Source organism: Delphinus delphis, chromosome 3, assembly GCF_949987515.2.
Source record: "Delphinus delphis chromosome 3, mDelDel1.2, whole genome shotgun sequence".
Classification (NCBI taxonomy): domain Eukaryota; kingdom Metazoa; phylum Chordata; class Mammalia; order Artiodactyla; family Delphinidae; genus Delphinus; species Delphinus delphis.
This window is the reverse complement of record NC_082685.1, coordinates 6,545,234-6,568,051: the sequence shown is the minus strand read 5'-3', so window position 1 is coordinate 6,568,051 and position 22,818 is coordinate 6,545,234. Positions and strand designations below refer to the sequence as shown.

The window sequence follows — 22,818 nt, the reverse complement described above, 5'->3', positions numbered from 1 at the left end:
CAGAAAGTGGCCCCAAGAAGTCTGGCCTTCGCTTGTGGGGCAGCACAGGAAGTCTTGCCCAGTATTACAATAATAATTGTAATACTAATAGCTACAATTTATCGTTTACTCTGCGAGGGGAAACCGGGGCCATCTTGTTAACTGGGCCATCTTTGGACCCTCTCAACCACCTAGAGGGTTCCTGACAGCCCCATCTTGCAGGAAATTCAGCCAGAGGGAAGCCAAGTGGCCTGTGCAAGGTCATAATAGTAATAAATGCAAAGGCAGGACGATGGATTGGAATAAATTATAACAATGGAACAGAGAGGTGCCGATCTGGGGGGAGTAAGGCAGCCCGCCGGAAGCCCTCTATCCCCGCAGTATGTAAAATCCAGCTCTAAGTCTTAATCTTTGATGTTCGACCCCAGGCAAGGCTGAGGGTGACCCCACCTGCGACAGACCCAAAGCCCAACCGAGGTGTCCAGGGGGAGCGAAAAGTCCCCCCCAAACCTCCATCAGCTTCCAAAAGCATCCGCAGTCAAACATGGAAGGGAAATCGTGGTTTTACTTACTACCCAGCTTCAAGACAAGTCCTGCAGAAACCGACCGCCCCCTCCTCCCAAAACTGTCGGCTGCTCCGGAGCGGCCAGCTCGGCCCCACTAGGAGCCCTCTCGGTTAATGCGAGGGTCTGGCGAACGGCCCCACTAGGAGCCCTCTCGGTTAATGCGAGAGTCTGGCGAACGAGAACTAAACGGAATGCGGAGGGAGGCTTGGGACGGAGAAACTGAGGCAGGGTCGTTCGGGGCGAGAGCCGGGAGAGGCAGAATCTCCCGGCTGCTTGTTTACCGGGCGCTCTCCCTCCCCCCGCCCAATCCCTGCAAAACCCGGGTCGCCAGGCCTGGCTGGGGGCGGGAGGGGTGGGATGGAGGAAGATGGTACTGTTGGTGCCCGAGAGGCCTCACCCCCCCCCCACGGCCCGGGGTGGGGGGCGCACGGAGCCCCGGCTCGCCCCAGCCCCTGCCCCCAGAGGTCTCCCGGCGGCAGGGGAGGGGTATCCGTCAATCCCCGCACCCTCCGTCCCGGGGCGGGACCGGGGGGCGGAGCGGGCCGGTGACCTGCAGTGACGCGAGCCCCGCCCGCTCATATAGAGGCGCCCCGGGAGCGCAGGGACCGTGCTTCGCCGCCGCCGCCGCGTCCACCACCCGCCTCGCTGCCGCAGTTCCCAGCATCAGCACCAGCGCCGCCGCGTCCACCATCAGCGCCGCCGCCATGCGGGAGATCGTGCACCTGCAGGCCGGCCAGTGCGGCAACCAGATCGGAGCCAAGGTACGCGAGGGACCGGGCCTGGGGAGGCGGTCGAGAGATGCGGAGCGCGGTCCACCGAGCTCCGCAGAGCTCCTCCACCATGGGCCTTTTGGGGAACGGGGCCCCCCAGGAGGCCAGCACCCCAGGGACGGTGGGGAAGGGCGCAGGGGGCAGGGCCAAGCTGGGAACAAAGAGGCCCATGGGGGTGGGGCCCAGGCTTCTGTCCGCTTGCCACAGCTGGCCTCACAGCTGGCCCACTGTCCCCTTCACACGCACAAAGAGACCCCGCCCCTCCCCACGGCAGCAGCCAGGGAGCGCTGACCCCAGCCCGCTGGGCTGCGGTGGTGAGTCTGCTCCACCCCGCCCCCACAGCTCCCTTCTTGCTGCCTCATCCTCGTCCGCCCACTCTGCCTCTAGGTTCCACACTCACCTTGCCTGGGGGACAGGTGGCAGCTAGGGAGGTGAGTGGGGGTCCTGAGCCCAGAAGATGGAGGTGGGGCAGACCTGGCCACCGGCTCCACCTTCTTGGTCCTTACCACCGCCCTCCCCCCCCAGTTTTGGGAGGTGATCAGTGATGAGCATGGCATCGATCCCACTGGCACATACCATGGGGATAGTGACCTGCAGCTGGAGAGAATCAACGTGTACTACAATGAGGCCACAGGTAAGGGGCAGGGGGCACCTGCCAGAGTGGGGGTGGCGAGGGCCTGGGAGGGGACAGGATACTGGCTCCTGGCGCTGACCAAGCTGCTCTCCATCTGCTTCTCTGCAGGAGGAAATTACGTCCCCAGAGCTGTGCTGGTGGACCTCGAGCCGGGCACCATGGACTCTGTCCGCTCAGGTCCCTTCGGCCAGATCTTTCGTCCTGACAACTTTGTGTTTGGTGAGTCACCATCATGAGACACAGGCAGGGAAGCCCCCACTCCCCAGATTCTTTCACTTCCACATGCTTGGTGAAAATTCTTCACCTAGCATCTAGACTCAGGAACCCAGAGGCCAGCGGGGAAAGCGGATACACAGGCCACTGTGGGAATCCAGGGGAGGCGCAGGGTAGGGAAGGCTTCCCGGAGAAGGTAGCATTTTAATTTAACAGTATGGACCTGAGCCAGACTGCGGTGTTCAAATCCCTGTTCTGCCACATCATGCAGTCGACAAACACTTATTAGCACCTACTGCATACCAGGCCCTACTGTGCCCCCTGGGAATATAGCCAAGAATAAAACAGATAAAGCTCTCTGCCCCCACCCCCAAGCTGGTGGAGGGAGCTGGGAAGAGAAGAGAAATAAGTCAAACTCAGCCACTGATTGAGGCATCTTGGTGATTTTGGACAGGCCCTTCAATCTCTCTGTGCCCGTCTCCTCATCTTTCAAACAGGGATTATACAAAAACTTACTTTTCAGGATGGTGAGACTTAAAGCCACTAACACGTGTAAAGAACTCAGAACAATGCCTAGCACAGAGGAAAAGATAACTAAGCATTTGATGTTCTGTTGTCATTTTTATTATCATTGTCACTATTAATGTCTGCAGCCTAAAAGATGAATAGGACTAGGGTTGACCAAAAGGCAATGAAGGGAGGAAAGGTGTGTAAGACAGAAGGAACAGCATATGTGAAGACAGTGGGCACATTTGCAGCCCTCAGATTGAAGGGGCCTGCACACTCTGAACAACCGTGTAGGAAACATTTCCTGGTACCTCTAGGTCAAGCTAACTGCACATCCCCACCTGACATCAGGCCCCAGGCTCCCCCTCCCCCAGGCCCCTCCTCCTAGTACACAGTAGTTTACTCTGGAGTCTAGGGATTGATGGGACAAGCTATGTGACCTTGGACGAGTGACTTCCCCTCTCTGGTCTGTGCAAAGATTCAGGAAGATAATGATGGTCATGCGTGGGTATGACGCACAATAGATCCTCAGGAAGTGGCTATGGAAAGACTAAATGAGGTTGACCAAGAGATGTGAGGGATTCTAGGATGATTATGGGTGGCTCCAGTCGGGCCAAAAAGATTCTGTGGCCTCTGGTAGGTGAGGCAGGGGAGGTGGTAGAAAAGTGTGGACTCAGGAGCCAGACCACCCAATTCAAATCCTATTCTCTCAGAGGAGGTGACATTGAACAGAGACCTGAAGAGTCAGTCAGGGGAGTACCTGGGGTTAGAGCATTCCAGGCAGAGGGCACAGCACGTGCAAAGGCCCTGGGGCAGGACCAGGCCTGGTGTGTTGGAGGAACAGTGAGGAGGCCCATGTGGCTGGAGCAGAGTGAGGGAAGGGGAGAGAGGGAGGAGGGGAGGGCAGGGAGGAGATGGGGGCAGGTCGTGCAGGGCCTTGTAGGCTGTAGGGAAGATTTGGGCTTTTATCCCGGGGAGGTGGGAATCCTGGAGGGCTGTGGACAGAGAAGGAACAGGACCTGACTCAGGTGCTCACTGGTGCCCTCTGGCTGCTGCAAGGAGAACAGACTGGGGGGAGGCTGTGGGAGGACCAAGGCAGAAGCAACTCTCCTGATCCAGATGGGCAATGAGGGGGCCAGACCAGGATGGAAGCAGAGGAGGGGGCAAGAAGAAATGTTACCTGCTCACAAAAATACCAGCCAATATTCTAATCCTAATCCTTGTCCTCTGGAGCTTGCATTCCCCAGTGAAATTACAGACAATAAACATGACCAATTAAAAAAAAACAGGTTTATCACTTCTGCGGAGGGTAACGAAGTCCTAAAGAAGGGGAAAGAGGGAGCCATGTAGGTATCTGAGGGAACAGCATTCCAGGCAGAGGGAACAGCATATGCAAAGGCCCTGAGGCAGGACTGTGCCGGGTGTGTGGCAGGGACAGCAAGGAGGCCTGTGTGCTTGGGGCAGAGTGAGCAAGGGGGAGAGAGGGAGGAGGGGAGGGCAGGGAGGGGACGGGGCAGGTCATTCAGGGCCTTGTGGGCCGAAGGGAGGATTTAGGCTTTTACTGAAAGATGAAAGAACTGGGGTGATTTTGAGCTAAGGCAGAACATGATTTAGGTTTTATCAGAATCCTTCTGGCTGCTGGGTGAAGGGAAGCAAGGATGGAACCCGAGAGAACAAGTCATAATAATAACAATAATAATAGTAATAATGATTTTGTTATTATTATTCAACTACTAGGATGGCTGGGAGCGGGGTGGAGGGTGGGCTTTCCCCATATCAGCCTGGGTGTCCCCTCCCCTTCCCTCTTCAGGCCAGTCTGGAGCCGGCAACAACTGGGCCAAGGGCCACTACACAGAGGGTGCCGAGCTGGTGGACGCGGTCCTGGACGTGGTCCGGAAGGAAGCCGAGAGCTGTGACTGCCTGCAGGGCTTCCAGCTGACCCACTCGCTGGGCGGGGGCACGGGGTCCGGGATGGGCACCCTCCTCATCAGCAAGATCCGCGAGGAGTTCCCGGACCGCATCATGAACACCTTCAGCGTGGTGCCCTCGCCCAAGGTGTCGGACACGGTGGTGGAGCCCTACAACGCCACCCTGTCCGTGCACCAGCTGGTGGAGAACACAGACGAGACTTACTGCATCGACAACGAGGCGCTGTACGACATCTGCTTTCGCACCCTGAAGCTGACCACGCCCACCTACGGGGACCTCAACCACCTGGTGTCGGCCACCATGAGCGGGGTCACCACGTGCCTGCGCTTCCCGGGCCAGCTCAACGCCGACCTGCGCAAGCTGGCCGTGAACATGGTGCCCTTCCCGCGCCTGCACTTCTTCATGCCCGGCTTCGCGCCGCTGACCAGCCGGGGCAGCCAGCAGTACCGGGCGCTGACGGTGCCCGAGCTCACCCAGCAGATGTTCGACGCCAAGAACATGATGGCCGCCTGCGACCCGCGCCACGGCCGCTACCTGACCGTGGCCGCTGTGTTCCGGGGCCGCATGTCCATGAAGGAGGTGGATGAGCAGATGCTGAGCGTGCAGAGCAAAAACAGCAGCTACTTCGTGGAGTGGATCCCCAACAACGTGAAGACGGCCGTGTGCGACATCCCGCCCCGCGGCCTGAAGATGGCCGCCACCTTCATCGGCAACAGCACGGCCATCCAGGAGCTGTTCAAGCGCATCTCGGAGCAGTTCACGGCCATGTTCCGGCGCAAGGCCTTCCTGCACTGGTACACGGGCGAGGGCATGGACGAGATGGAGTTCACCGAGGCCGAGAGCAACATGAACGACCTGGTGTCCGAGTACCAGCAGTACCAGGACGCCACGGCCGAGGAGGGGGAGTTTGAGGAGGAGGCCGAGGAGGAGGTGGCCTAGGGCCGCCTCCATCACTTCACATCAGCGCCCTGCTAGGATGCTAACCTTTGACCCCCCAAGAACCCCCTGCTTCACCTCCCAGCCTGACTCCCCTCTGACCCTACAACCTTGCACCTCTTCCCCAGCCAACCTTTGACCCTTGAGCCCCACTTTATCTCTGACCCCCCTTGAACTCTCCCACCTTGGACACCCCCATGAGCCCAGCTTCACTTCTGACCCTACAAGCCCCACCTTTAACTCCATGTTCCCTCCTTCACCCCTGACCTCTCCACCCTTGACCTCCCCACGAGCCCCATTGCACCCCCCAGACCTATAAGCCCTGGTTTACTTCAACCCCTCCCTCTGAGTCTCTCCCTTCATCTCTGAACTTGCCTCACCTTTGACCCCACAAGTCCCACCCGCCCTCTGAACTGACTACCTTTCTGGCTTCCGTGACCCCCCATTTCCTTCCTGAATTCACTCCCGTCAGCTCCCGCCGACCTTGGTTTTCCAGGGGTGCTGCTGGGGGAGAAAGAAGCCCTGGAGCATGTGGGCAAGAGAGGCTGCTCCCCGACCCTCCCCCCCGCCTCACCCTCAATAAATTAATTGTTGTCCTGCCGTGTTTCTGCCGAGTGTACTTTTCATCATCCTGTGGGAAGGTCACGTGAGGGCTCCTCCCTATGGGATGGAGGTGGGTGCTGAAGGAACTTTTAGTCTGGGGGTGGGGAGAGGGCAGAGATTTCAGAGTCAGACAGACCAGGCTACGCCACTAACTCACCCTCTGGTGTTGAGCAAGATGCTGGCCCACTCTGAGCCTCGACTGGCTCACCTGTAAAATGGGCTCATATGTTTTCCCCCCATGCACCACCTCAAGGATGTTTGTAAGGACTCAAGGGCACAGTACCTGGCACTGGGTGGGTTCTTAGTGATGGAGATGCTGCCACTCTCTGTGGGGCATTTTGCAAGAATGGAAAGCTGGAGGGGGGAGTCTCTAGGGAAGGAAGCTGGGTAGTTGGCAGTTGGGGGTAGTGCCCGAGGGGCAGTCCTGCCAGAGTCACTGATACGTGTGAAGCACTTTGATGGCCTGGCACATGCCTTATCTCATAAACCTCACACCAACACTGTAAGATCTGAACTTTTAGGGAATTCCCTGGCGGTCCAGTGGTTAGGACTCCTCGCTTTCACTGCAGAGGGCGCAGGTTCGATCCCCAGTCGGGGAACTAAGGTCCCACAATCTGCACAGCGCGGCCAAAAAACAAAGATCTGAGCTTTTAGAGAGACAAAGTATATAAGTTAGCTCTTGCTGAGTAACAAATTACCCACCCCCCAAAAAATATAGGGGCTTAAAACAACAGCAGTTATTTATTTTGCTCCCAACTCTGCAATTTGGGCAGGGCTTGGCAAGGCAGCTTATCGGTGCTCCCTGTGGCATCAGCTAGAGAATCCTGCTGGAGGCTGAGGGATCTCCTTTCAAGGTGGCTCACTCACATGACTGCCAAGTTGATGCCTCGGGGCTCAGCAGGGGCAGGTAGAAGGAGGGTGTCAGTACCTTTGCATAGTCTGCTTGGGCTTCCTCACAGCATGGTGGCTGGGTTCTCCAAGAGCAAACATCCTGAGAGAGCAAGGCAGAATTCATTGCATTTTTCTGACTTAACTTTAGGGGTTGCTTGGTGTCCTGAGGACTCCTAATTGAGGTGTTCACAAAGCCCTGTTTAGGTTCAAGGGGATGGACTACAGACCGCACCTCTTGAGAGTAGAGTGGCAAGATTTTAGAAGAGCATGTGGGATGGAAGATACAGCTATGGCCAGCTATGGAAATTACAAAGTATCTTGTCCATGGTCCCATGGCTATGAAGTGGTGACCTGGTATTCAAACGCTGGCCGTTTAAGTCTAGAACTCTGATTGCATTTTATCCGCCAGGGTTCAGTGCAGGGACCATTCTAGGCATATCAAGCAGAAAGGGATTGGATACAAGGATTTAGGAGCTTACAACATCGTTGGAGGGGCTGAGAGAGGGGGCTATAGGCCGGTGCTTAAACTTTAGCAAAAGAGTCACCAGGACAGCTTTGAAAGAACGCAGCTTCCTGAGTTCCACCGTATAGTTTCTGATTCAATGGTGGGGGGGGGGGGGAGACTTTGCATTTTTAACAAGCTCCCAGGTGATGCTGCCTGTGAGCCCACCTTTTGAGCAGCCCTGGAATAAGTTGGAACAGCACCCTGGGAGCTGCTTCTCTGCACGGTGGAGATCAGGAGGCTGCCACCGGAACTGTTGAGTTCAGAAACACTGCCCAACGCCCACAAATCCACAGAGACAGGTCCGCTAGAGGGCTGAACAAAAATTAATTAAAGTGAATTTAAAATAATCTTAAATAATTAAACACACACACAGAGTTCTGCCTCACTTCTACCTTCCAAATCTCTCATGAGCGTTTCTCATTGGTAGAACCTAATCTGCATCCAGAACCAGAGCTGCAAAGAAGTCTGGGAAATGTAGTTCCCCCCTCCCCCAGCTTCTGGTACAGAGAAAGGCCAACAAGGAGAGAGAGAGAGAGAGAGAGAGAGAGAGAGAGAGAGAGAGAGAGAGAGAGAGAGAGGGAGGGAGAGGGAGGGAGAGGGAGGGAGAGAGAGGGAGAGAGAGGGAGAGAGAGGGAGAGAGAGGGAGAGAGAGGGAGAGAGAAGGAGGGATGCTGAGAACCAATTAACTTTTTCCACCAGGCTCTTCGCTGGACCACCAGCCCCAGATGGGGCCCCAGCCCCCTCCCTGGGTCCCATTTCAGCCAGGAGGAAGGAGAAGCATGGGGAAGGCAACCTGCGAAATCCAGCCTGCAGCCACCGTCATCTCGGCAGGCCCAGCCCAGCACTGGGCCGTGGGGCAGAAAGACGACGAACTAGGCAGTGAGCTTGGCTGTCTTTATTATCCCAAACCTAATGTGGCCCCAGAAGAACTCCCTATTCTGCCCAACTAAATCCCCTTCGCCGAGAAACCGCACCTCCTGTGCGCTCAAATCCTGCGTCTGGAAGTCAGCCTGGACTCATTGTTTTCTGGGCCCGGCACATTCTTCTTATCTTTTGCTGAATCTGATACCGACCAGGGTTCTTGGCCTTCCCCAATCAATAGAAATTGACTGGAGCCCAGACAAGAAATTCAGGCAAGGCTTTATTGGGGCACCTGCAGCAGCAGGAGGGAGCGAGAACAAACATTAGTTTCCTTTGCTTGTTCACTTGCTGAGCAGGGGTGCAGGGTGGCGAGCTGGTTCTCTATATGGGGTGAGGGTAGCGGGGTGTGTCCAGGGGGTCGGGCCGGAGCAATGGCTTAGGTGGCTTGCCCACCCCTCTGGTGGTGTTGAGTGCACGGGGCATGCCCAGTACCTTGCTTTTGCTCCCAACACCCTGCTTTTGCTCCAGGCTTTCCAAAAGTGGCAGTTGGGTTTTCTTGGTCTCTTTGCATATTTTGGGTCCAGAATTTGCCCCAACTGCACATGTACTGAGTTATTTTTAGTCCCATATAGTTTCCTTGTATTTTGTTGCTCAAAGAGAGGTGTATCCAGGGCCAAGCACTGCAGCAAAGGGTCCCAGGTCCCAGCCTGTCTCAAGTCGAGTTGTCTCTGTCTCCAAAATGTAACCTGGGGACTTCCCTGGTGGTCCGGTGGTAAAGAATCCGCCTTCCAATGCAGGGGACGCAGGTTCAATCCCTCGTAAGGGAACTAAGATCCCACATACCACAGGGCAACTAAGCCCGCACGCCACAACAATTGAGCTCGCGCACCTCAACAAGAGACCCTGCGTTCCGCAAACTGCAGAGCCCACGTGCCCTGGAGCCTACGTGCCACAACTAGAGAGAAGCTCGTGCGCCACAAGGAAGAGCCTGTGCACAGCAACCAAAGATCCCACGTGCCCACAACTAAGACCCTATACAGCCAAAACTAAATTAAATAAATAAATAAATAATAAAATAAATCTTAAAAAAAAAAATCTATCCTGAATTTGACCCCCTCCTCTCCAGCCGTCTATACTCTGGTCTAAGCCACCATTGTTGTTCACCCAGGCAATTCCCCCTCATCACTTCCCTGGGCTCCCTGCTGCCACCCCTGCCCTCTGCAGTGTGCAGCGTCCTCCTACAGCAGCCAGAGAGGCACCTTTATATGCAAATCACAACCCTCCCTCCCGCAGTTCCCATGCTACTCAGACTGAAACCTAAACTTCTCACCTTGGTCTCCACTCGCTGATGACTGATGATGACAACCTCATCCCCCTCCCCTTCCCTCCCTAAGCTGAAACTACTGTGGCCTTTATGCGCTTGATCATATCAAGTTCAATCCAACCTCAGGGCCTTTGCACATGCCGTTCCTGCTCCTTCTTTCCCCCGAGGTGCACATGACTGGCCCCTTCTCATCCACAGATTTCAGTTCAAAGGACACCGCCTCACAGCAGCCTTCCCTGGCAACTCTAAATCGTATCCAGTCACTCTGCCTCTTTTATCTTGTTCCGTTTCCCTGAGAGCACCTACCAGTAACTCAAATTATCTCGTCTATTTGTAGATTTGTTTCTTTATCTGTCCCCTGCCCTACCCACCGGAATGTAAGCTTCAAGGAAACTTAACTACCTTGCTCACCACGTGCGTGCGTAGAACAGTTTATACCACACAGATACTCAGTAATTCTTTGCTGAATGAACAAGCAAGTGAATCCACGTGTTGTGAGGTGTATTGTTTTCCTCTTTTTTTTTTTTTTTTTTTTTTTTGCGGTACGTGGGCCTCTCACTGTTGTGGCCTCTCCCGTTGTGGAGCACAGGCTCTGGATGCGCAGGCTCAGCGGCCATGGCTCACAGGCCCAGCCGCTCCGCGGCATGTGGGATCCTCCCAGACCGGGGCACGAACCCGTGTCCCCTGCATCGGCAGGTGGACTCTCAACCACTGCACCACCAGGGAAGCCCTTTTTTTTTTTTAATAAAGATGTATGAAGTTTATTTATTTATTTATTTATTTATTTATTTATTTATTTATCGTCTGTGTGGTGAGGCTTGTGGGATCTTAGCTCCCTGACCAGGGATCGAACCCAGGCCCTTGGCGGTGAAAGCGTGGAGTCCCAACCACTGGACCGCCAGGGAAGTCCCTGTTTTCCTCCTCTTAAAGTGAGAAAACATGGGAATTCCCTGGCGGTCCAGTGATTAGGACTCCTAGTTTTCACTGCTGAGGGCCCGGGTTCAATCCTTGGTTGAGGAACTAAGATCCCACAAGCCACGCGGTGTGGCCAAAAAATTTAAAAAATAAAAGTTTTTTAACTATAGCAAGAAAACAAAGACACAGGGAGATGGAAGGTGGTTTCTAAGACGGCCCTCCATAATGCCCGTCTTCCCCCATTCATGTGCTTGTGTGATTCCCTCCCGTTGAGCGTGGGCTGGACCTGAAGGTTGCTTCTGACCAACAGATGTAATATGGCACCAATGTGGCAAAGGCGATGGGATGCTACTTCCAAGCCTGTGTTACAAAAACCTGTGACTTCTGTCTTGGTGAGCTCTCTATTGACTTCTCAGCTTGCTTGCTAGGGGGAAGCAAGAAGCAGGTTGGTAAGGTCCACATGGCAAAAACTGAGGGTAACCTCTGACCAACAGCCAGCAAGGAGCTGAGGTCCTCTGTCCACAATAAAATGAATCCTGCCAACGGCCAGATCGTGAGCTTGGAAGTAGATCCTTTTTCAGTTGAGCCGTCAGATGAGACCACAGCCCAATGGACACCTTATTACAGCTGAGAGACCCTGCAGCACAGGATCCGACTAAGCTGTGTCCAGGATCCCAGCCCCCAGGGAAACTGTTAGATAATAAATGTGTGTTCTTTTAAGCCACTAACGTTAGGGTGATAGGTCACACAGCAATAGATAACTAATACAGAGAGGTCAAGTGACTTGCCTAAGGTCACACAGACATTAAAGACCTAAGTCAGGTCTTGAACCCAAGTCACTCTGACTCCAAAATCATTCTCTAACCACTTCACTGACCCATCTCCCATAATCATACAGAGAACATATCAAAAGCTCTGTTCAGGCTTGACCACATACTAAATATTTCATGTGAATTCTCTCGTTGAACCCTCACAGGATCTCTGAGGCAGGCACCATACTTACTTGTTACAGATGCAGAAACAGGGGGACTTCCCTGGTGGTCCAGTGGTTAAGACTCCACACTTGCACTGCAGGGGGCTCAGGTTCAATCCCTGGTCGGGGAACTAAGATCCCGCATGCTGCACAGCACAGCCAAAAAGAGAAAAAAAGATGCAGAAACAGGGACAGAGAGGGTCCCACTTTCACTCAGGGATGTGAACTCTTCCTTTATCCTCATCCCATGGGTTTGCCATTGGATTGAATTGGAGTAAATTTCAGAAATGAAGAAGGATTGGGGATATCTCTGCAAATGCTGTGCCTGACTTAGCCCATTCAGGCTGCTAACAGAATACCATAGACTGGGTGGCTTATGAACAACAGACGTTTATTTCTCACAGCTCTGGAAGCTGGAATTTCAAGATCAAGGCACCAGAAGATTTGGTACCTGGTGAGAGCCTGCTTCCTGGTTCATAGATGGCCGTCTTCTTGCTGTGTCCTCCCATGGTGGAAAGATGAGGGAATCTCTCTGACGTCTCCTTTATGAGGACACTAATCCCATTCATGGCCTTCACCCTCATGATGTAATGATGTTCCAAAGACCCCCACCTCCTAATACCATGACCTTGGGGGTTAAGATATAGCACCGGGAGTTCCCTGGTGGTCCAGTGGTTAGGACTCTGCACTTGAACTGCCGTAGTCCCAGGTTCAATCACTGGTTGGGGAACTAAGATCCTGCAACCTCCTCAGTGCAGCCCAAAAAATAAAAAAATTTTTTAAAGACTTAGCATGTAAATTCGGGGGTGGGGGAAGAACACAAACATTCATTCTATAGCAAGGCCCAAGAGTATGAGAAGGGGAGAAGGATGCCCCGGGTACTCTGCATCCCTGATCCCCAGCCCTGGATGAGATCCAGCTCCCCTTGGAGAGAAAGGGGGCACCGAGCTGTGTTCAGCCTCGTGCACCTATGTCTTGGCTGGAGGGTTTGGAGGTGTGTGTGTGTGTGTGTGTTCACATGCTGGTGCATCTGCTCACCTCTTCCTCCTCAGCATGAAAATGCCCTCGCACCCACAGTCATGTGGACATGCACAGAATGAGAATCCCCAGTCATCCACATCTTCACTCAGCCTGATGGACTAGACACAAATTCCTAGGCACACAGACACGACGTTCACCCCCAGATACCCCAGGACGTGGCAGGCCACATGTGGACTCATGCAGATGCATGCCTATATCCGCACAGATATTCTCAATACCTAGACACAAATTCCTAGGCACACAGACACGGCGTTCACCCCCAGATACCCCAGGATGTGGCAGGCCACATGTGGACTCATGCAGATGCATGCCTGTATCCGCACAGATATTCTCAGTACCTTGCAGGAGCCCGAGGAGGCTTGCAGATTCCTCTGTATTTTGACTCTCTGAGTCTGTCTGTGGGATTTTACGTGTAGGTCCAGGACCGTGAGTACCTGTGTTGCGTCCCGCCTTTGTGCCTGTGAGTGTGTCTACGTATCTTTGTTTTTCAACATGACATCTGTCTGCCTGGCTGTCTGTCTGTTTCTAGGTCTGCAACACTGCTTGGATTTGTCTGGCTGTGTACCTCTCTCTGTGTTGTGACTATGTCTGGCCGTGAATCTGACTTGTGGCTGGGCCCTGACTGCGTCTGTCCCTTTGTTACTGCTCTACGTCTGTGCTCTATGCGTCTCTGTCTGTTGTCTGGGTCTGCTTCTCTGTTATTCCGTTTGCATTGACAGCCGTGGTCCCTGCAAGTGTATCTGCTGTCTCTGTGCCTGTGTGTTATCTCCCTGCACCTATCATCTGGATGGACAAGGACTTCTTTATGCGTGTGCTGTCCCGCTGTACTTGTTGGTTTGTGTCTGTGACTTTGTGCTGCCTGTATAACTTGGTAGGTCTCCGTGTCTGTCCGCTGTCTGTGACTGTTCTGGCCTGTTTGTGTTGGTCACTCCCTAGCCCTGTGTGTGCTGTCTGTTTGTCTGTGCCTGTGTTCTGTCTGCTGTCTGTCTACCTTCCTCGTGCCTCCGCGTCCACTCTTCAGCCTGGCTCCCTCTGGTGGTACTGGGGGGAATGACCAGCGCAGAGGGATCAAAGGAAAAAGAGTTGAGGGAAGAGGAAGCATTTTAGGCAAACTGTGAGTCCTTGGCTGCCACGGAGAAGGGAAGGCTTGGGTGTGATGGCAGAAACCAGATGCAACCCTCCTGGCAGGATGGGCCTGGGGGTCTGGCCTCTGAGCTTGCACACCTCTTGCCCACCCATCCTGTAGAAGTCTAGAAGGCGGGACGCCTGGGTCTCTCACAGTGGGTGGGGGCAGGGGCCTTCCTCCGGGGACGTCACCCGTTAAACTTCCTCTCTCAGCCACACAGGAAGCTGAGCCGGCTCAGGGCCCAGCCTTGAGAAAGCACAGGCCCCCCCCCAGCGCCCCTGAGGAAAGGGCCCCGCCGGGCCAGCCCTGCAGGGACCATGGGATCCACAGCTGAGTAAGAGCTGCCCCCTCTCCCATCTTCTGAACCAAGATTCCCAGACCGGGCCTGGGCTGGGGCCAAGGAGAACGAGGCTGGGGCAGGCCCGGGAGGGACCGCGAGCCACAGGGGCAGGTGGCTGGAATTAGGGGAGGACACTCAGCTGGCCTACAGTATGGACCCTGCTCTCAGGCACACTCGGGCCACTCTGGGACCTTCCAATCTCTCTCTCTCTCTCTCTTTCTCTCTCTCTCTCTCCCCTGCTCTCCGCTGGCTCTGTATGACTAAGTTTGTAACTCCTGAGCCTGTGCCTTTTGATGTATCTCAGGGATGGGGAGCCTGGCTTCCGGGGTCAGCGGGGGGGAGGGGCGTGCTCCGTGTGTCCATGTGCAGGAGTGATTGATCGTGTGGGACTTGTGTCAGCGTGAGGATGAAGCTCAGTGTGAGGGGGGTCCCAATCTCAGGGACAATGTGTGTGCACTCACTCCCTGTTCTCTTCCTCTGTCTCTCTCCCTGAACCCAAGTCCCGACATCCTCTGCAAGATGGATAGAGGGTTGGGGGCCAGGGCAGGAAGGCAGAGATTGCAGGGTTCCCGGAAGGACCAGGGCACGCTGCCCTCTTTCTTCTGATAAAAACTCTGAGGGCTCCAGGGCCCCATGAAGTCGCGTACACAGAGACGCTTGGGCAGGGCCTCGCACATATACCCAGGGACCCTCAGGGCCACCCAAGACAATGGGGATGTCATTCAGCCTCACACTGGCTCAGCCACACATATGCACAGTCCTACCTGACATGCCCTGGACAGTCTCATCCTTTCAGGCAGACACAGAATAGAATTGCAGACACACACACACACACATACACAATCACACACAGGTGCAGACACACACACAGAAGCAAATCCCTGGACACACTGAACCCTTTCCTGCCCTGCAGAAGGGGTCTCCCTGCCCTGTTTGACTGGTTCTTCGAAGCGGCCTACCCTCCCTCCCTGCAAGAGGGTGAGTCAGGGGCATCATTGGGGATGGGGGTCGAGATGGAGGGTGGGCCCGGGACCCTGAACTTAGAAGCCTGCTCTCTGTGCAGATCCCCCCATCCTGCGGCAGTTCCCCCCAGACTTCCGGGACCAGGTATGCAGGCTGGCTCCTTGCTCCCCAGGGGCCAGGGCCTGTCCCCCTGGGGGAGGGGACCCTATGTCTCAGACCACTGGGAGCTTAGGGGTGGAGCCCAACCTGAGTGGCCAAGCAGTGTGTGCTTCTCTCCACCCCCAGGAGGCTATGCAGATGGTGCCCAAATTCTGCTTCCCCTTTGATGTGGAAAGGTATGGAAGGAAGCAGACACCCAAGGACCCAGGGACCCAGACCTCTCACGGACCCCCAGGATTCCAACACCCAGAGACTCAGACAACAGAGGCCATATACCCAGGGCCCCTGAGATTCAGAGACCCAGGGACTCAGAAACCGGGGGACCCTGACAAATAGCGACCTATACACAAAGGGACGCATTTACCCAGGGTCTCAGGGACCCAGGGCCTCAGAGAACCGAAGACACTGACAACTAGGGACCTATACACCCAGGGCCCCAGACTGGTGGACGCAATACTAGGAGCACTGTCAGGGGCATGAAGGGGAGGGGGGTTCACGGAGGTGGGATGCCCAGGTCTCTGAGAGCTTTTCCTGCCCCCAGAGAGCCCCCCAGCACCGCCGTACAGCATTTCACCTTTGCCCTCACGGACCTGACCGGCACCCGCAGATTTGGCTTCTCCCGCCTCCGGGCTGGTGCCCACAGCTGTCTCTGCATCCTCAGGTGTGGGATATGGGGGTCTGCGCCGGGGGAAGGGCCTCTGCCTACAGGCACTGCATGAAAACTGTGTCCACTCTCCGCAGCCACCTGCCTTGGTTTGAAGTGTTCTACAAACTGCTGAACACAGTTGGGGACCTCCTGGCACAGGATCAAGTGAGACCAGCTCTCCCCGTCATTCCCCGTCCCACTCCCACCAAGGCCCCAGCCTGGCTCTGAATTCCCAGGCCTGACCGAGCCCCTTTGGCTCCAGACCACCCAGCCTGAGTCAAGACCCTCAGAGTCCCCAACCCGCATTCTGGCTCAGGCATCCCACCCCTACCCAGGTCTCAGAGGTCAACGAACTTCTTCTACATCTGCTGCAGCAGCCCCTTCCCGGGACCCAGGACTCAGTGGGGCTGGAGCTGGTGAGTACCCCCTCCCCCCTGGGCGTTGGACTTCAGGTGGCTGGAGAGGCTGCACCCCGGCCCTGAGGACCACACACCACATCTCCCCCAGGGCAGCGGAGTGATGATCTCCAGTGCGCAAGGCATCCCGTCCCCTGGCCCCGGGAAGAGCATGCCGGTGAGCAGAGCTGGAGACGCTGGAAGGTCGGGCACCCACGTGAGGCTAACCCCTTGACTGATCAGTCCCCCTATTAATCCCCCGCCAGCTTTCCTGCTTCGTGGCCCCCGACTCCGGCCGCCTGCCATCCATTCCTGAGAACGTGAGTGGAGACCTGAGAGGGCGCTCTGGGAGGGGGGAAGAGGTCCGGAAACCCGGAGAGGGCTCTCAGATCCTGTGGCCCCTCGCGCCCAGCGTTCCTCTCCGTTCTTCAGAGGAACCTAACGGAGCTGGTGGTGGCGGTGACCGACGACAACATCGTGGGGCTATTCGCTGCGCTCCTGGCAGAGCGAAGGGTCCTGCTCACCTCCAGAAAGCTGAGCACCGTGAGGCGGGACCGCCGGGCCGGGGAGGGGCCGAGGCCTGGCTTGGCCCCTGGGGGCGGGACCATCGGGACGGATTCCTAGCTCTAACCCCACTGGGCGAGACCCGAGGGCAAAGTCCTGGCTCAGCCCCTTTGAAGGTCAGGGTTGAGTTGAATCCTGGCTCCACCTTTATGGGGGAAATCAGAGCTGGCTGCGCTGTACCCCCTCCCCCGGCTTCAGGAGCGCTGAGTCCAGGCTCCACCCACTATGGGCCAGAACAAGACTGGCTCCGCCCCTCTGGAGGGTGAGATCAGAGAGGGCTAAATTCTAGCTCCGCCCCTAAGGGAGAAGGACGGGGTAGGTGTGGAGCTAGCATTCAGCCTCTATCCCTAGGGGTGAGACTTGGGGGAGGGGGGGGGACTGAATTCTAGCTCCGCCTCTCTAGGGGTGGGGTCAGTGGGCTGAGTCTCTGTCCTACCCCTAAGGAGAGAGATTCTGGAGGGTTGAATATTAGCTTCCACCCCTAGAGAGAGGGACTAGCACGTGCTGAGTCCTGGCACCACCAGTTCCAAGCACTGTAATTTGCGGAATTCTTGGCCTTCACAAGAAAGGGGTTTGAGTTTTCACCTCTTACCCAGTAGCGGGTGGGGAAGGGAGGTGGAGGGAGACACGAGACTGGGGACACGGGATATGAAGCCGGGAGAGCCACCGTCCAGAGAGGGTCCTTGAAGCTCGGGGTCCAGGCCCTGACTCCACGGTCCCCCACCCGTCCCCAGCTGACTTCATGTGTCCACGCGTCCTGCGCTCTCCTGTACCCCATGCGCTGGGAGCACGTGCTGATCCCCACGCTGCCGCCGCATCTGCTGGACTACTGCTGGTGAGGGGCAGGGGCTGGAGAGGGGCAGGGCTTCGGGAAGAGGCCTAGGGTCCTGGGCACCCGGGGGCGGCGCCTGCATGACCGGCCCCCTCGGTCTTCCGCAGCGCGCCCATGCCCTACCTCATCGGAGTGCACGCCAGTCTCGCCGAGGTAAGTGGGAACGGACCTGGATGGCAGGGTTGGGTGGAGTGGCCCCCTGCACCCCCAGGTATCCTCCCCTGTCGGGGATCCTCGGGCTCTGAGCGGCCATCGCCACTCCAACTCCCTAACACAGAGAGTGCGGGAGAAAGCGCTGGAGGACGTCGTGATGATGAACGTGGACTCCAATACCTTGGAGACGCCCTTCGACGACGTGCAGGCACTGCCCCCAGAAGTGGTCAGTGACACCCCCTTCCACCCTCCTGCCGCATCCGGGAGACGAGGCTCCGCACCCGCCTGCTCAGCGCTGCCCTCTTGTCCTCCAGGTGTCTCTGCTGAGGCTGCGGCTAAGGAAGGTCGCGCTGGCCCCCGGAGAAGGGGTGTCCCGTCTCTTCCTCAAAGCCCAGGCCCTGCTCTTCGGGGGGTACCGCGATGCGCTAGTCTGCGGCCCGGTGAGCTTCGGGGACGCAGAGGGAGAGACCCCGTGGGTCCCTGAAGGATTCAGAATAAGAATACCTAGCGTTTATGGAGTGCTTACTCTGTGCCTCTGTTTGCTCATCTGTAAAATGGGATCCCAACAGTACCCACCCAAAAGGGTCGCGTGAGTCTGTAAATGGACATAAGCAAAATGCTCGGTTACTGCCTGGCACATCACAATGGATAAATGATAGGTTTTACCGCTGCGATTATTATTTCGCTTAATGCTCACAACAGTATTATGAGACGGATACTCTTGTGGTCCCATTCTACCTATGAGGAAACCAAGGCTTGGAAGCCCCACAGCGGGTGAGTGTTGAAGCCAGGACTCGGATCTGCTGACTTTCAACCTTGACATCCCCTCCTCCCCAGTTTTTCACAACTATTCTATAAAAACATGGTCAGGGAGTTCTATTATCTGAGAATCTGATGTTGCTTTCGACTCTGCCCCGAACACAGCCGGAAGCTGTCCATTTCTCCCCCTCCTCTGTCTCCCCCACGGCCTGATCCCCATTGTTGTTTGCCTGGATCAGCGCGCTCGCCCGTCACCATGAGTCCCCTCTCGCGGGCTCCCACCCTCCGCGCTCCGCAGTCTGACCTCCGTGCAGCCGCCAGAGGTCACCTGGGAGCGTCTGAGTCAGGCCCCGCCCCCTCCTCTGCCCACCGCCTTCCCAGGGCTCCCACCTCCCTCGGGGTAAAAGCCCAAGTCCTCCCTGCAGCCCACGAGGCCCTGCACGACATCAGGCACACAGAGGCGCTCCATCAATGTTTGCTACACAGATGTAAGGTAGAATATGGGAAGCAGAATAAGGGATCCTGGAGAGCCGCGGGGAGCTTAGAATCCGAGTCCTTCTTCCAGGGCCAGCCTGTAACCTTCAGTGAAGAAGCCTTCCTGGCCCAGAAACCCGGGGCGCCGCTGCAGGCCTTCCACCGGCGGGCTGTGCACCTGCAGCTGTTCAAACAGGTGCGCCAGAATCTGGAGGGCGGGGCTGGGGCCGGAGGGGCGACGCTAGGGGCGCAGACGCCCGGATCCCGGAGGCCGAAGCCGGGGCTGGAGGGGCGGACGCCTGGACCCAGTGGGCGGGGCGAGAGTTGGCCCGGCCGGATCCCCTACTCCAGGGTCTCCGGGGTGGGAGAGACAGGACTGAACTCTTGGGTCCATAAAAATGGGAGCCCCTGACCTGAGTTCCCAGGGATAAGATCTACCTCTAGGTCCATGAGGAGGTTGGGATGGAACGAAATTATTGAGTCCCTAAGGCGGGAACCTCCTGGGTCGAGGGTGGAGGGAGAGGAGGCTGGACTCTTGGATTCTAGGGACGTAATGGGGGAGGTGGAACCGGACTCCTGGGTTCTTGGAAGAACGTGGGATGAACTTCAGGGTCCTTCAGTGCGGGCTGGCTTCCAGGGTCCCTGGAGGTGGGGTCGACCTCCTCCAAGGTCACTGAGAGGAGGGGGCCCTGTCTGGAGTGGCAGAGTCCTACTCCTCCGACCCTGAGAGGAGCAGGGTCTGGTCCCTGAAGACAGATCTTGACTTGGGGTGGGAACGGGCGGGGAGACGGTGGACCTCTGGCTTCCTGAGGTGGGCTCCAGACTCCTGGGACCTAAGGTTGGGTTTCTGGAGGGGCCGGGGATGGCTTCTACGTCTTGAGGGCGAGCGGATCCCCAGTCCTCGCATTCAGATGTTTGGGGTAGCCTGATTCTCTGACCCTTTGCCCCACCCCCAGTTCATCGAAGGCCGACTGGAGAAGCTGAACAGGGGAGAAGGCTTCTCAGACCTCTTTGAGCAGGAGATCACCTGTAGCGGGGCTTCCTCAGGTGAGCTCTGCACCTGGCACCCCCCACACACACACACCTGTGGCCCAGTCTGAGCCTGCCCACCCTGGCAATGCTCTCTCCTCTCTCCTCTCTCCAGGGACCCTTCGCTCCTACCAGCTCTGGGCAGACAACCTAAAGGTAGTAACACCGAACACTTTAGTGTTTATTGTGGGATTAAATCAAACCTACCACCGTCCCTACTATGCTCATTTATAGATAGAGGTGAAGAAATCAAGACTCAGAGAGGGAGAGGGGATTCTCCAGTGACACACAGCCCGGGTGGGCAGGTGGGGTCTGGGATAACCCCACGTGCCCAAGCCTCTCTTCCTCGGCTTTCTCTCCCCAGAAAGGTGGTGGTGCCCTCCTGCATTCCGTCAAGGCCAAGACCCAACCAGCCGTCAGAAACATGTACCGCTCGGTGAGGCTGGGCTGGACAGGCCACTTACCAGGGTGACAAAGGCAGAGGACGGTTTAACCCCACGTTTAGAGCACACACAATTTATCAGAACTAAACCAGCAGTTAAATCATTTACCATGTTTCCTACTTTTATTTTCCATTGACTGTGTTCATTCATTTTTGTCGCATCAGGTCTTTCCTATTTAAAAATGACAACCAAGCTTCTTTGGCAAACATCTTTTGTCCTGAGACACCACAATCCCAGCTTCTGCCCTTGTGGTTGGTTTTTCTCCCAGGCCCCAGATTTTCCTGGGACCAACTTCCACAGCTCGCAATCGTCTGCTGGATTTTATTCTTTGCTTGGCTTTTGAACACTGACTCACTTTTACGACGTTCTGGCTTTGCCATTCCCTGTTTCATTTGGGGGTTATCTCCTCCAGTGACATTCCTTCTGTGTTAGTCAAAGGGGCAAGTTGGTATTGACTTCTTAGGGGGTACCGGGGGAACCTGAATATATTTTGAGACACACATGAGCAGATGGCAAGACAAAAGTGTCTTCGCGGATGGAGGGCTGAGCTCTCAAATGTCCAGGGTCAGATCGCTCCGGATTCTCAGTCTCTTTCGGCTCCTCCGTAGGCGAAGAGTGGCTTGAAGGGTGTGCAGAGCCTTCTGACGTACAAGGTAAAGCCGGTAGCCAACGCCGCGGGGCAGCGGGGGGAGGGGCTCCTGGCTCACCCACCCTCTTCCTAGGATGGGGACTCTGGCCTGCAGAGGGGGGGCTCCCTGAGGGCCCCTTCCCTCACCAGCCGCTCAGATTGCCTGCAGCAGCGCTTGCCTATCACCCAGCACTTTGGACAGGTAAGAGCCCCGCCCCCGTGCCCACGCATGTACCTGGACTTATCATCAAGCCCTTCTCCCATCCCGTCTCCAGCCAGACATCTCGACTACCCCCAAAATGGGGCGCCCACTCCCCCCTTCACAGAACCCCCTGATTCTGTAGCTCCTGAGGCCCCAGCCCCCAAATCTATCCTTTGCAGAACCGGCCCCTTCGCCCCAGCAGGAGACTCCAGCGGGAAGAGAGACCTTCTGAGTCCCTGGGGGAGGAGTAAGACTCCAAGGCAGAGGGAGGGAGCAATGTTGGAAGTGGGGGGCCGGGACTCCTGGGGAAGTGGGCCCCAAAACTCCAGACCCTTCAGAGCAGCTGGTCTGGGGCAGATATCTGAGGCTGCCCATCCTCACCCAGGACACCCTCTCTGAGCCCCGAGGATGCCCAGGGACCGTTGGCAGAGGAAGCTCTGGATGGCAGCTTCCTTGGGTCCGGAGAAGAACTGGATTTGCTGAGCGAGATTCTGGATAGTCTGAGCGTGACGGCCACCCGGAACAGCAGCCTGCGGCCAAGCCAGAGTTTGGACTGCTGCCACAGCCTGGTGAGAGCCCCCCCCAGCCCTCCCCCATTTGCTCATCCAACCTGCCGGCCCCTCCTTCATTTAAAGGCCAGCAACGTGCCCATCTCCCCATCCCCACCCAGCCCGACATACCAGGGAGATGGAGATGGCAAGCGGATGACGAGAAACCACCAGGGCCCCAGCCCCTGTCCCTTTCTGTCGGCCTGCCGCCTCTGCACACCCCCCAGCCTTCAGATGCCACGAGCGCCTCGGAGCACCCCACTTCCCAGCTGCCCTCAGAGGCCAGCCCAGAAATCATTTCTCCGTCCCAGTCTTCGACAGCTTCTGCAGACCCAAGCAGCAAAGGGGACCCCAGCTCCTCTCTCACAGATCCCCAGCCTCTACGCCTCTCCCCTCCCCACGAGGCAACCCAGGATCCCACAGCCCAGGAGAGTCCCTGCTCCCAGCTCTCCACAGCACCCAGCCCTCGAGAAAGCCCCCCACTTCTGACCCCCACAAAGCCCAACTCGGATATTACCTGGACATCCCAAGTCCTTGATTCTTTCTCGGATCCCGGTTCCCCAGAGAACCCCAGAGCCCAGCCTTCGGAAGTCCTGCTCCCAGAGCGCACGCACCTCCAGCCCCACGAGGAGCCGGGAGCGCCCAGGTCCCCTGATCCTCCTGCTGGGAACTGGCGGGGGCTCCAGGCCAGGAGCCGGCCCAGGGTTGCTGAGCTTAAAAAGTGTTTTGAAGGTTAAGCATCAGGGGTCTGGAGGAGACTCTGGCCCCTCAATAAAGCTGCAAGAGCCCAAAGCTTGCTTTTCCTGGTGGGTTTACCTGGGAGCCCTGTTTCTGCTCAGACACCCACCCCGCTCCCCACCTTCCCTCCCAAAGCAGCCTCCGGCTGGCTCTTAAGTGCAGCTAAAAGCCT

The 22,818-nt window shown here is 56.6% G+C and overlaps 2 protein-coding genes and 1 non-coding gene across 5 annotated transcripts; all 3 read left to right on the top strand.

Annotated features, from left to right (window-relative positions):
• The first annotated feature begins 1,123 nt into the window (after positions 1 to 1,123).
• On the top strand, positions 1,124 to 6,134 carry TUBB4A (tubulin beta 4A class IVa). The gene is made up of 4 exons (XM_060007573.2): positions 1,124 to 1,306; positions 1,841 to 1,949; positions 2,058 to 2,168; positions 4,480 to 6,134. The coding sequence occupies exons 1-4, from the start codon at positions 1,250 to 1,252 to the stop codon at positions 5,535 to 5,537; spliced, it is 1,335 nt and encodes a 444-aa protein (XP_059863556.1). The 5' UTR covers positions 1,124 to 1,249; the 3' UTR covers positions 5,538 to 6,134.
• A 6,129-nt stretch (positions 6,135 to 12,263) lies between these two features.
• Positions 12,264 to 12,336, top strand: TRNAS-UGA (transfer RNA serine (anticodon UGA)). Its single transcript has one exon. It is a non-coding gene; the product is annotated as a tRNA-Ser (tRNA).
• Positions 12,337 to 14,004: 1,668 nt separating this feature from the next.
• Positions 14,005 to 22,645, top strand: DENND1C (DENN domain containing 1C). 3 transcript variants are annotated; one of them, XM_060007569.1, is made up of 23 exons: positions 14,005 to 14,107; positions 15,027 to 15,091; positions 15,177 to 15,220; positions 15,362 to 15,411; positions 15,777 to 15,896; positions 15,977 to 16,046; positions 16,217 to 16,297; positions 16,389 to 16,454; positions 16,543 to 16,596; positions 16,709 to 16,819; positions 17,575 to 17,675; positions 17,780 to 17,825; positions 17,950 to 18,051; positions 18,140 to 18,265; positions 19,150 to 19,254; positions 20,015 to 20,105; positions 20,203 to 20,243; positions 20,452 to 20,523; positions 21,139 to 21,183; positions 21,253 to 21,360; positions 21,540 to 21,607; positions 21,746 to 21,929; positions 22,031 to 22,645. In XM_060007569.1, exons 1-23 carry the CDS (start codon positions 14,091 to 14,093, stop codon positions 22,643 to 22,645), a joined length of 2,382 nt encoding a protein of 793 aa, XP_059863552.1. In that variant the 5' UTR covers positions 14,005 to 14,090. The 3 variants fall into 3 exon arrangements, with proteins under 3 accessions (XP_059863552.1, XP_059863554.1, XP_059863553.1); XM_060007571.1 differs by lacking the exons at positions 20,203 to 20,243; positions 22,031 to 22,645 and having other exon boundaries at positions 21,746 to 21,881; XM_060007570.1 differs by lacking the exons at positions 14,005 to 14,107; positions 15,362 to 15,411 and having other exon boundaries at positions 15,050 to 15,091.
• The last annotated feature ends 173 nt before the right edge of the window (positions 22,646 to 22,818 follow it).

What these genes read in the sequence shown, in the direction of transcription:
- DENND1C (XM_060007569.1), top strand. An exon ending in GCCCCGGGAAGAGCATGCCG is followed by an intron (nt 16,455 to 16,542) that starts GTGAGCAGAGCT and finishes ATCCCCCGCCAG; the next exon opens with CTTTCCTGCTTCGTGGCCCC. An exon ending in ATGCGCTAGTCTGCGGCCCG is followed by an intron (nt 18,266 to 19,149) that starts GTGAGCTTCGGG and finishes TCCTTCTTCCAG; the next exon opens with GGCCAGCCTGTAACCTTCAG.
- TUBB4A (XM_060007573.2), top strand. Translation starts at nt 1,250, where the DNA reads ATGCGGGAGATCGTGCACCTGCAGGCCGGCCAGTGCGGCAACCAGATC. An exon ending in GCAACCAGATCGGAGCCAAG is followed by an intron (nt 1,307 to 1,840) that starts GTACGCGAGGGA and finishes CTCCCCCCCCAG; the next exon opens with TTTTGGGAGGTGATCAGTGA. An exon ending in GTACTACAATGAGGCCACAG is followed by an intron (nt 1,950 to 2,057) that starts GTAAGGGGCAGG and finishes GCTTCTCTGCAG; the next exon opens with GAGGAAATTACGTCCCCAGA.